The sequence below is a fragment of the Leptopilina heterotoma genome, unplaced genomic scaffold (genome assembly GCF_015476425.1).
Source record: "Leptopilina heterotoma isolate Lh14 unplaced genomic scaffold, ASM1547642v1 Lhet_8, whole genome shotgun sequence".
Classification (NCBI taxonomy): Eukaryota; Metazoa; Arthropoda; class Insecta; order Hymenoptera; family Figitidae; genus Leptopilina; species Leptopilina heterotoma.
The window spans coordinates 446,730-460,090 of NW_025111180.1; the positions used below are offsets into that span (position 1 = coordinate 446,730).

Sequence of the window (13,361 nt, forward strand, 5' to 3'; positions counted from 1 at the left end):
CCAAAGTGCATTCATTTTCATTAAAAATTGACGTGGTTAGAGAATTTTGACGCCTCTTACTACATTTTGCCCCACTGTGAGGCGCAGGGACAAATGACCTTTTGGGTAGAGTATTGTTACGCTGAGTTGAATGAATAGGTTTACGTTGAGGACAAATACTGTTCATTGAATTGTCGACAAGGTCTGTGAAATTATTATGGTCAGAGATTGGATCTGAAGTGTTTAAAATGTCAGGATTAGAGTTTATCGATAAACGAAGATTTTCTTTTATCGCTTTAAGATTATACTTATGCAAAGAAAACGTCCACGTTTTTGATTGGTATTGAAATGCCTAGAGATGTAAAAATTGGGAAGTAATCACTACCCAATGCATCATCATGAACAGACAAGGAAGAAAGTGTGTATAAATCTGAGGTAACAAAAGTTAGGTCTAACGCCGAACCAGGGTTCGGAGGACGGCCTATATGAGTGAAGGAACCGTTATTTAAAAGAATGAAGTACTGTGACAATTAAAGTCACCTCCTAAGAAGACAGATCTGAAGCCTGAATTTTTAATAGAATTGAAGAGAGATTTCCAACAGTTAACAGGCGTTTGCTTTCCTGGAACTATAAATAGAGATTATTAAAAGTTTACCTAAAGAGGATTCTATTGAGACAGCTAAGGTCTCAAGTACATCCTCCTGAGTGTAAATTGTTTGAATTTAGCAGTTTCAGGAGAGGAGTTGGAGGAAAGGTTAATCTTCTTCTTCTTTATTAGCCTGCTGAAATTTGAAGGAAAGGTTAGTGACATGGTTGTTCAACCAAGAAAGGAAGGAGTAGAGGGATTCTAAGGGGGGAGAAGGACTAACTGGAGGAGGTGTGTGAGTTGAAGAGCTAGTTGCAGGGTTGGAAATTGCTAAACCATTGGGTAAGAGACTTGGCGACCTGCCATTGTTCCAGTTGGTGGCGAAAAAAGATGATGATGTGTTTTTCGCGTTTTTTGAAGATCTATGATCTTTTGAAGATGATTGTGTGTAGTTCTTTTGAGACGATACTTGTGAGAACGTACGTCTTTGAGAATCGTGATTGTCAGTTTGGGGTCTGGAAGGAGTTGGACAATCACCTAGATCAGGAAATTTCGAGAAGTTGAAGGTACCCGATAAATTCGAGTTTTTCTTCGGTCGCAGAATTTGTTTGGCCTCATCGAAAGAGGTTTTGTGAAGTGTCGCGTAATAGCGGACTTCCTTTTGAAAAATAAATTCCGGGCATAGTTTTGAAGTCGCTTTGTGTGGGCCATTACAGTTCACACATTTGGGAGGTCCTGATGCGTTGGCGCATTGATTCACATCGCCATGTGGCGTCAAGCTACCGCATTCACGGCATCTAGTCTTGGACCGGCAGTGTTTAGCAATGTGCCCAAAACGCAGGCATTTCAGACACATGCGAGGGTCAGGAATGTACGGACAAACCAGGCTAGAGCCCTTAAAGATGGCAACACGCTCTGGGAGAGTCATCACTTCTCCCTGAAAAGTGAGAAGGATGGTAGTCGAAGGTTCGTAGGAAGTGGGTTTTCCTTCTACGATTTTTTTGCGATTAAATCTCATTGCGTTGATAATTTTGCCATCTTTGTTAATATGACCCAAGATTTCCGCGTTCTCGGGAATATCGTCAATAGAAATGTCTGTTCTGATACCGTTAATAATTCCTTGACACGTAACAAAGCTAGAAGGAATTATGGCAATTAGGCCTTTTGATTTTAAAGAAGGGTCAGACACGATTTGATTTGCTGCTCTACCGCCGTTCAACAAGACACGAACTTTACCGCGACCGCTCGGGTGAATACTTACAATTTTACTGGGGTAAAGAGTGTCAAGCATCTTACCAACCGACACGTGGTTAAGATCTTTTGATGCATCTGGTGATTTCGAATCACGCTGAATAAAAATCGGACAATTACCCTTGTTTGAGTTCTCGTATTTCGAAGGTTTTCGAATTTTTCCGTCGGCTTTATCGGAAGCATTTGTCGAAATAGTTTGTACCTTGATTTTATCGCTTGCATCGCAAACCCGCTTTGCTAAGGGGTCTGGATTTGACGACGTTGAATTATGACGCGATCTCTACGGTTTTTGCCGTTACATTGAATGAAAAGCAAACCTTTCGCAGCTTTCTCCATTTCCAGATCAATGTGTGTATGTTCATTCATATCGTCAATAAGCATATCGGACGTATCCGAGTCCATGCTTCGGTATCAGGAGTTCGGTTTTGACCGTACCCAAGTACAGTTCTCAAGCATCAATTTAAGTGAGGATTTACCTCACAGTGTCTATAGTTCTCTAATTTTGACTTATTTGTATTTTTAAAGTGTCTTACTTCAAGTATTCGGAGGAAATGATTCTAAACTGACTTTTTTTAACTTAAACTCATATTTGCAATAGTATAAATATTTAATTCACATCTTTACCTCCCAACACATGTTCATCAACTGCCATAGATTTATATATAGTTTACCGAATTGCGATTGACGCCATTTTTTTTGTTCACATTAACCAATTTCATGGACACTTTTGATTCTTAATTCTTATTCTTTTAAGTGTTTGTTCTGACAGTTGGCTAAGCCTCAAGTCATTTAAGAAGAAGAAGAAGCTTCGGTATAACACGCACAGCCCGGTGGCTGGCGTTAACCTAGAAGAGACCCACATAGCACAATAGTATGAGGTAAGGTTATGTTGAATACTAATCGTAAGGCTCATAAGGTTACACGATATTGCTGTGGTAGACCTGAGGTGAACTAAAAACTTCCGCCATGGAGGTAAGGTTACATGTTAGAGTGTGGTAAGTATATATGATAAGGCTATGGTAACCTTACACGTTAAGGTTGATGTAACCTTACACGTTAAGGTTGAGGTAACCTTACACGTTAAGGTTGAGGTAAAGTTACACGTTAAGGTTGAGGTAACGTTACACGTTAAGGTTGAGTTAAGGTTATATGTCAAGGTTAAGGTAAGGTAATTATTAAGTTGTAAGGTTGAGGTAAGGTTAAGGTAAGGTTGTGATAAGTTTACCAGTTATGGAAAATATTGACAAAATAATTAATAATATAATAAATAAATATTAAATTAGAAAGTTAAGTTTGTTGCTCTTCTCTATTTTGGAAACCTGACATGAAGCAGAAAATTTTGAAAACAAATTTGGGGGGACTGGGATTCGAACCCGGGATCGACGCGCATAAACCTAACATCCTAACTAACTGAGCTAAGTGGAGAACTGGTAGCAAGAAAATTAATTTTGCCTTTAAGGAGTTAATCATATTCTTGGTTCACCTTAAAGGCAAAATTGATTTTCCTTCTGACAGTTCTGTACTTAGCTCAGTTAGTTAGAATGATTGGTTTATGCGCGTCGATCCCGGGTTCGAATCCCAGTCCCCCCAAATTTGTTTTCAAAATTTTCTGCTTCATGTCAGGTTTCCAAAATAGAGAAGAGTAGGTAACAAACCTAACTTTTTAATTTAATATTTATTTATTAATTATATTATTAATTATTTTGTCAATATTTTCCATAACTGGTAAACTTATCACAACCTTACCTTAACCTTACAACTTATTAATTACCTTACCTCAACCTTGACATATAACCTTACCTCAACCTTAACATGTATAACGTTACCTCAACCTTAACGTGTAAGGTTATCTCAACCTTAACGTGTACGGTTACCATAGCCTTATCATATATACTTACCACACCCTAACATGTAACCTTACCTCCATGGCGGAAGTTTTTAGTTCACCTTAGGTCTACCACAGAAATATCGTGTAACCTTATGAGCCTTACGATTAGTATTCAACATAACCTTACCTCATACTATTGTGCTATGTGGGGAGCGCACAAGATAAAAATATAGGCAATATATAAATACTCTATGAAATCTCAAAAGATAACTTAGTATTGGTTGAGTATCAATCTGATCACCGCCGAGCACAAATTATCTCGAAAAACAGAACAAAATGTCACAAGCAAAAATAACGCGTTTGTTCGATCCGAGTGTACAAACGGAAGTTTGCTTGTTTGTTTGTTATTTTCAAAAATTTTCCTTAATTTTATATGAAATTTATTATTTACAAAATTTTTATAAATTTTTTTTCCATAATTTAATTACTTTCATTAATATAACTCATCGCAGACTTTTAATTATTTTTAATACAATTTTAATCGAATTCCTCGAAAAAATGTAATTGTTCTTAAAAATTTTATGAAAAATCGTTAAAAGAATATGTACAATTATTTAAAAATGTTTTGATAAAATTCTTTATGAGAATTCAATTTTAAGAAATTTTAATTATTCAATAAATTATTTATTTTTGCATACAAATTATTGAATTGTCTAATAAAAATTTATTTAAAAATGAATTTGAGTTAAAGTTTTACATAATAATTGAATATTAAAAGCATTATAGCATGAATTTTAATAAATAATTAAATTCTAAAATGGTTTTCAATCTTGTATTTTTCATACTTATAACTAACAATTCTGAAGAATTAATTATTTTAAAAAAGTTTAATTGAAGTTTTTTCTGAAATTATTTAAAGTGTTTATTTTTTAACTCGTATTTAATTGAAGAATTTCTGAATAATTTAAATTTCGTAAAATTGATTTATAAACAAATGGATTTTAAAATTCTCAAAGAACTTTCTTCGAAAAGTATTAAAAATAATTGATTCCTGTAGGAAAATAATAATGATTAAAATTTATAGAATATTTTTTGGAGTATCTAATCATTTTTAGAATGGATCAGAATATTCTTTAGGGTCAGGGAAGAAGTCAAAATTTTGTCAAGCGCAATTGCTTTTTCATATTAAAGTTTTTCATATTAAAAACAAGTTGTAAATCCAGATGTTCATTACATGAACATTTTGCTTCCTCTTTACGAACAGCAAAAAAAAAATTTTAGATTTAAAATTAAAAAATAATTTAAAAAAAAATAAATTAAATTAATTTAAAATTTAAAAATTTAAATACAATATATACTTTATATATACCAATCGATCCGTCTTGGTGCAAAGAATAAGATTTTGGAAATAAATGAGTAAGATTTTCTTATACAGAAACATATATTTGCGGAAAGAACTCATTTTTTTATAAAAATGCGAATTTTTCAGTTATAATTGTGATTAACTCTATAAATTCTCATATAATTTATACCTTGTATCGACCAATCGATTAGTCTTGATGCAAAGAATAAGATTTCATTATAAATTAACTTCAATAACCACCTTAAAAAAAATTTTTTTCAAAATTTTTTTTAGAAAAAAGTCAATAATAGTATATTAAGCAGCTAGTGAGTAAAGCCTATCATTTATTTTCGAGACTGATGTTTGCAGCACGAGTTGTAGGCGAGGGCGCCTACAACTCGTGCTGCAAACATCAGTCTCGAAAATAAATGATAGGCTTTACCCACGTAGCGCTTACGATTATTTTAAACTTTTAAAGATATTTTTAAAACTTTTTTTAAAGTTGATTTTAGAAAATGAATATCGATGGTAAAATAATTACTTTTACAAATAACAAAAAAAATTAAGCAAACAATAAATTATTACAGTAGACTATTTGAAAAAAATTTTTTATTAAAGAATAATCTGATTATAATATTTTATATTAAAAAATAATCTGATTATAATATTTTTAATTAGAAAAATAATACAGTAAACAGTCTTCAATTGTTTAAGCAGTACAAGAACATTAGAATAAACTATAAAGTGCCAACATTTCTTAGTTAGACTTAAACTAGAAGAAAATCACATACAATTGTTTACTATTTTTAATTATACATGTCACTTAGACCTAGTAGAATATCACATACAATTGTTTACTATTTTTAATTATACGTGTAATACAGAAAAGTCCTAAATAATATAAATATTTAAATAAAAAAACTCTAAAGAAACGTAGAATTGACAAAAAAGCCAATTATTAAACAAAATATAATATTAATGTAAAAGAAACTAAAGTGCATAAAACAACACGAAGGTGATTTTTTCAATTATTAAAATGCATTGTAATATTACAGTTTTCGAATTTAAATTTTTTCTCTTGAAGCGAAGTGTCCTTTGGCAAGAATTCTGATGGTTCATCAGACTCATCAGTATTTTTATCGTCAATTTTAAGACGTTTGGAAGATGAAACATCAATCGGTGTTTGCTTGGAAGATGACGGGCCGTTAATCGTTTTAGAAAACATATTACTGATCTCGGTTTTATTATACATAGATTCTTCTATGTAGCCTTGTGCCACGGCATCACTTTTCCAACCTCCCAACCGTCTTAAGGTTGTCATATTTGCACCTGCATCCACCAATATCGTAGCTGAGCTCCTCCTGAAGCTGTGCCCAGTGTAATTTTTATAATCCTCCAGCTTTAAAAATTGTGCAATTTTCTGCGGCACTTTGGCAATTTTATTTTTGCCTATAACCTATAAACAATGAAACATAATATAAGTAGCAGTATGTACTATTGTCTTATTTTTAAAACCACTAATTTTTTGATAGTTAAGTTCTTAGATAATTGCAAAAAATATATTATACCTGAACAGTACATTTTCCTGATTGGTAATTTAAAAAAAATCGGTCGGTAGTGACATTCTTCGGACGGAGGTTTATATATTTTTCTAAATACGAGCTAAATTGCTCGGGAATAACAAACGATTGCGGATTCAAGTTTTTCGTTACACGAACTTTGATTAAATACAGGGAACCTTGGCGTTCAACATCTTTGGTAGTTACCTTGACCAGTTCATCTCCACGAAGAGCTCCAAATATCCCAAAAATTGCAATGACCTAAATACATAGTTTATAAATTAAAAAACTAATTATTTACTTATTATTAAAAACACTTATTAGATTATTATTAAAAACATAATTATTTGTTTAATATTAAAAAGAATTTTTTAATTATTATTAAAAACATAATTATTTAAAATAATTTTCTTTATATTAATTTAGTAGTTTTAAATAATTTTCAAAATAACTAAATGCACTTTTAACTATTTTATCTTTTTTTATTGTTCAGTTGCACGTAAATAATATTTACTAGTGTTTATATTTTATGCATGTTACACATTATATATCTATATATTTATTTATTAATTATTTTTATATACTACTAGCTGTCGTACCCGTCTTCGACGGGTTGTAGTTTCTGATAATGCACTTAACAGTGTATCTACCAACCTAGAAAACCGGAAAATAGCCGGGAATTTGATTTGACAGGGAAAAAATAATAATTAGTTACTATTGTCTATTTCATTAGGAAAATAATACCATTTGAAACAGTGACCGACTTTTTATTATCAAATTAGTTATTTTTAACTAATTCAAATGCAGAAAACAATATTTCTCAATTTGTAGTACTTCAATCAATATAATGTATTAAAATAAATCTAAAATTTCCTCCAGTTTTTTGAGTTATAGTACAGTCTAATTCGAACTAATTGTATAGCAAGTAGATCCAGTTTTTCTCGGTTACATTAAATTCCCTGATATTTTACGTCTTTTCTGTTTGGTAAACACCCTGTTAAATGTATTATTAAAAAAAACCCGTCCAGTAAACCAGGAAAAATTTGGACAAAGCCGGAAATTGTTTTAAACCAAAATAAACACCGTGTTTAACTTTTGTCTTTACATTGATCAAGATATCTCTAAAAGTTAAATCAGAGAGCCCACAAATACTACTGAATTAAGCTTCATAGCAATTGGTATCAATTATAATTTTTTCAATTTTTTGATATTCAAAACATTTTTATACTTACATCTTCGTTATAAGAAAGTATTTTTGAAAAATTATGCTAAAATGTGACTAAATAACATGTAATACTCAACTATAGAAAGTTTAGAAGCAATCCATGAAAAAATATAAAATTTAGAAATGATTTGTGTTAAATAAATTTATTTATTAGAGTCAAGTATTTATTTAATTAATCCAATTAAGATTTATTTGATTCAACTAAATAAAATTATTTAAACGAAATAAATTCTTATTAGATCGAAATAAAAACTTTTTAAATAAGATATTATTTTTCAAATAATTATAATTACTTGAATCATATAACTTTTTTTAGTGTAGCTATAGTAAACTAAAAGTTATTAATGTGAACGAACATTATCTATATTAATAAAATCAGATTACTATCTGTACATTGCTCCAAACTTGAAAATTTTTATATATTTTTTCGTTTTGAAACATTAGAATTCTAAAAATGTAAAAAAAATTTCTGTCTGTCTGTCTCTGTCTGTATGCAAAACTTTGTTCGCGCATCAATTGAAAACGGTTCAACCAATTAAAGTGAAATTTGGCAGTCTATTAGGTATTAAAGTAACTTACAATCATAGCCTTATCCGATTAAAAAATATTAACTTGAACAAAAGTTATGACATTTTTCCAAAAAATTCAAAAAAACAAAAAAATGCAAATTTTTTATCTTTTGTAAAATGAATGAAAAAACTATCCTTAGCTAACTTTTTCAGATAAATACAACCCATTTCTACGATAAAATTTTTAAAAAAGATGTATTTTGAAATTTTTTTTTCGTTTTTTTAGATCAACTTTTTTCTAAGAAAATAGTGATTTTTAATCTTTAAGCAAGCTTTTCAGGAAAAGTTATTAAAGTTTTTTATTTAAAGATCAGTATGTAAAGTAAAAAATTTGCTACATTAAACAAAAATAATTAGCTAAATGCCATAAAAAAGAAGGAAAAATGTTGAATTTTAAGAAATTCGGTTTTTTGAATTTTTGATAATTTTCCATAATTTTAGATTTTTTACCGAAGGGTGGAGATAACAAATTAGGTAAAGTATTTTTTAAGAGCACAAAAATAATAAAGCTAAATGCCATAAAAAGAAGGAAAAATGTTTAATTTTAAGAAATTCATTTTTTTGCATTTTTGCTATTTTTCCATAATTTTAGATTTTTTACCAAAGGGTGGAGATAACAAATTAGGTAAAGTATTTTTGAAGAGCCCAAAAATAATGAAGCCAAAAGCCATAGAAGAGAAGAAAAAATGTTGAATTTTAATAAATTCGGTTTTATGAATTTTTGCTAATTTTCCATAATTTTAGTTTTTTTACCAAAGGGTGGAGACTATTAAATATAAGTAAAGTATTTTTGAAGAGTACAAAAATAATGAAGCTTAATGATATAAAAGAGAAGAAAAAAATGTTAAATTTTAAGAAATTCGGTTTCTCGAATTTTTGATAATTTTTGATTTTTTGCTAAAGGGTGGAGACTATTCAAATAGTATAATTATACTACCGAAATAGCTAATGGTAACTAATTATTAATTAATTAATTATTAACTAATTATTAATTATTATTAATTAACTAATTATTAATTATTAATTATTAATTATTAATTATTAATTAATTTATCCCGGGTATTTTTGATTTTCCGCAGATTGGTAGAAACATTGTTAAATGTATTGGTAGAAACTAAAACCCGTCGAAGACGGGTACGACATGACAGCTAGTGCTATATATTTTCAAAATTTTTAAAATTCAAAATTTATCTTTTGAAATAATTATTGTCATTAATTTTACTTAAATTTTATACAGGGTTAATTTTAGTATTTTTTATTACAATTTAGTCATCAGAATGAAATTTGAGTTTTTCATTTTTTGATCATTAATTAATAAAATATATTAGCAATTTTGAATTCTGTGCAACATACTGACAAAAGTCTCATATTAATTATATGGATATTGTTAATATTCTGACCTAATAGAATTCTTTTAAGAAAGTAAACTTATGATTTCAACAACAAATTTTTATTGTTGACCTAAGAAATACAACCGTATAAAAATTAATTACAAAAAAATTTCAATTTTTAAACTTTTAATTTTTCAATATTTAAATCTAACACTTTTTATTTGTTATTCAAAATGTTATTATTCTGACGATTAAATCTTCATAAAAAACACTAAAATTAACCCTGTACCAAGTTTAAGTACAATTCACTAAAGTATATGAAAAAACTAAAAATTTCGAATTTTCGAATTTTTGAAAAAATGGCATAACTTTCGTCTATATTAATATTTTTTAATCTACTATCGCTAGGATTTTAAGTTAGGCTAATGCCTAAAAGACTGCCAAGTTTCACTTCAAACGATCGAACCGTTTTTCCGTGATACGCGGTCGAAAATTTGCGGACATACATACACACATACACACATACACACATATACACATACACACATAATTTTCTTAATAGTATTTTCGCATTCCTTAGAGTGTAAAAAGAAGGAATATAATAGAAATTTTGAATTCTATGCAATGTACAGACAAAAGTCTGATTTTATTAATAAGGATATTTTTATATTTTCATAGATCTTATATTTTATGAACACATTTTAAATCATATTTTTTAAATAAATGTAATGAAAGCGAATTAAAATATGATTATAATAGAATTTCACTGATAAGTGTAAATTTTTGTATAATTTTATCAATTTTACCTTTTTATCCAAGTCATGAAGATCGGGAGCATCGTTGAGAAAAGTTTGTATGTATTTCGTTAGCAGAAAATACTTTGGATTTTTTTGCATAGTAGCCACGGTTTTTTTGCTTTATGAACGCTTGAGTTTCGACATATTTCTGGATATCTATTTTTTCATTTAGGTTTATCATCGCCTTTAACATCGAAAATTGTGAAAACAAAGTGGGTGGTTGGTAATGCTCTGATAAATGTTTAAAACATGCCAAAATAACTTGTTCGTTGGTTTTTTCAACTTTTTTTGATTTCTTCCACTCAACGTACACATCGTAAATGTTTTCATAGATTTGTCTTGACTTTTCTGGCAGAATTTCATTCAATGCAGAATCAGCAATTTCTGCAATTTCAGGTGGCACACCATCGAAACAATTTTCACTATCACTCATGTTTAACTTTAAAGACGATAACCGGCGACGCTTGGGAATCAGAATACAGAAGCAGCCATTTGCAATTTTCCGAGTAGCGTTCATTCACGTTATATACGGTTTCATCCGAGAATACTCGAATTCTCCCGAGCGTGTAACGTGAATCGGAGGCGATTGGTTGCTTTGAATTGAGAAGCTACTACCCGTTCAGCATTATTTGTCCCTGCTAAAACAGATATTGTCCTGGTCAAAAATACATGCGCAGAGGTAAAAAAGCAGCATTTTTGACGAGAACATTCATTTTTACCCAGCTTTTTTTCCCTAGGGAGAAGAAGAATCTTTTTTCACCGTCAGTGAAAAATGAGTTAGTTTACGCCCTTTTTGACGCATGAAAAAGTGCCGTTTTCGTGCCTGAGGGATAAAAAAAAATTTTTTCTGAGGATTTTTTAAAGTCTAATAATCCATTTCGAGATATTTTTATGATAAATATACCTGGTAAATTTTAGCCAAATTCGTTAACATCTTCGAGTTATCGTGTTCACAAAAAACGGGATCCACACACACACATCCGGACAATTGTTCAGGGTCTTATATAACATAATCCTATATAGGGTAACGGGTACAGTGACCGACACCCATTCAGTGAACGACACCCCCAATTAGAAATCGCAATAAATATAAAACAAAACATTGTTAATGAATATTTTAAAAATATTAATATTATAAAATACAATAAATGGAAGCTATTAAAGTAGTAGCAATATTTAATTTATTTTTATTTTTAACAGCATTTTACTTTCTGTGAAGATAACCTCAAAAAGTGAATTTTGAGGTTATCTCCATAGAACTTGAAATTTTATCCATAATATTAACATTTTTCAAATATACATTAATAATGCTTTGTTTTATATTTATTGCAATTTGTACATGATTTTTAATTGGGGGTGTCGTTCACGGAATGGGTGTCGGTCACTGTACCCGTTACCCTAGAAGAAAATTTGTTAAAAGGATTTTTAATAATTTTGTAAATTAAACGACTACAAAGCTTCCTCCACGAGGAAGCAAAAACAAAAGAATAATCATGACTAACTTCAGGCGTGAACAGGATGAAAGAAAGAATAAGACGATTATTATAGTTAATAATAATAATTTAAAATTCTTTTTCTTTACAGAATTCACGACCTCCTCTTCTACTTCCACCGACAAAACAACCAGTTAATCAGCGATTACTCGAGACCAAAGAAAATCGTCCATCAACATCGTCCGGAACAACGCCTTCTAGTCCAAAACGCGCCCAAAAACGACAATTAACCGATCAACTGGATTCGCCAAAGGGTTTCACGAAAATACGTCTTCAACGGCCCACATCACCGGAATCGCCAAATACGACAATTAAACTCGAACCACTTGATATACCATTGAGTCCTGGAGGAATGTTCTCGGACAATAATCTCATGGGTGACCTTCATGAGGAGGAGGATCCCGGCGGGAGTATTCAGGACAATGACGACGATCGTGACATGAATTTTGGTACAATTGACGGTCCCTCGGATTTAACGGACGCCGATGATCAAATGGAATTTGTGCCCTCGGATTTTTTGGATCAGGAACACGATATTGTCGAGGATGTTGAACCCGAGGCGTGTTTAAGTGAACGCGATGAGGAATCGAGAAAATCAGGATATAGCGAAGACTGCGATCAATATGAAATTGACGATAAAGTGAAATTTGAGAAAAGAGCTAAATTCGAGGAGAGCAATAAACTAATGGCGGAGAAATTAATAATAAAAAAAGATGAAGTGTGATAGAAATTTTGTTCGCAATGGACAAGTGACAATATTTGTCACAAGAAATGTAATTTTAGTTTTAGTTTTTCATCTTTTAAGTTTAAAGGAAAAGTAACATTTTCAGTTTTTTTCATCTAAGGATTTTTTTTTATTTTTGGTATTTTGTATTAAGGTACCAAGTACAATTTCAAGAGAATTCGTTTGCAGTGAATTGTGTAGAATTTCTGTGTAGTGTTGCAAATTTCACTTAAGTAATTAACAAAATAAAATAAAAAGTTTTAATTTAATCTTGTAATATGTATAATAATACAGATCTGTTAAAAAGAATTCGAAAAACTAAAAGTTTATCGTCATTGATGATCAGAAAGTACATGTACAATGTAATGATATATATAGAAGCAATATATCTTATGAACACAACGCTAATTTGTGTATAATTGAGAAAATATTCGAATTTAGGAAGTATTCTACAAAGAATTGGAACAAAAGTTAGTCAAATGTCATAATTTCGTATTTTATACACTGAAAAAAAAAGTTCATTGAATCAAGTAAATGCATTTTCTTGACCTGATTTATTTGAAACAAACCCATATTTTCTTATTGGAAGAAATTTATTTTCTTGTGTCAAGTAATTTTGAGCATTGATTAAAGTTATTGAAATAAGAAAATATGGGTTTGACATAAGTAAATATCTT

The 13,361-nt window shown here is 30.1% G+C and overlaps 2 protein-coding genes across 7 annotated transcripts in view; one reads left to right on the forward strand and one right to left on the reverse strand.

The window, feature by feature from the left end:
- Positions 1–13,086, forward strand: part of LOC122510981 (protein tramtrack, beta isoform-like) — an 89,361-nt gene extending 76,275 nt beyond the window's left edge. For all 5 annotated transcript variants that reach the window (XM_043625946.1, XM_043625947.1, XM_043625949.1 and 2 more), the window contains one exon: positions 12,052–13,086. In XM_043625946.1, the coding sequence (XP_043481881.1) occupies positions 12,052–12,684 (633 nt within the window). In that variant the 3' untranslated portion in view covers positions 12,685–13,086. The remainder of the gene's footprint in view (positions 1–12,051) is intronic.
- On the reverse strand, positions 5,948–11,382 carry LOC122510983. 2 transcript variants are annotated; one of them, XM_043625954.1, is made up of 3 exons: positions 10,477–11,382; positions 6,753–6,806; positions 5,948–6,442 (listed from the first exon to the last, which is right to left on the reverse strand). In XM_043625954.1, the coding sequence occupies exons 1-3, from the start codon at positions 10,564–10,566 to the stop codon at positions 6,011–6,013; spliced, it is 576 nt and encodes a 191-aa protein (XP_043481889.1). In that variant the 5' UTR covers positions 10,567–11,382; the 3' UTR covers positions 5,948–6,010. The 2 variants fall into 2 exon arrangements, with proteins under 2 accessions (XP_043481889.1, XP_043481887.1); XM_043625952.1 differs by having other exon boundaries at positions 6,555–6,806.
- Positions 13,087–13,361: the final 275 nt, after the last annotated feature.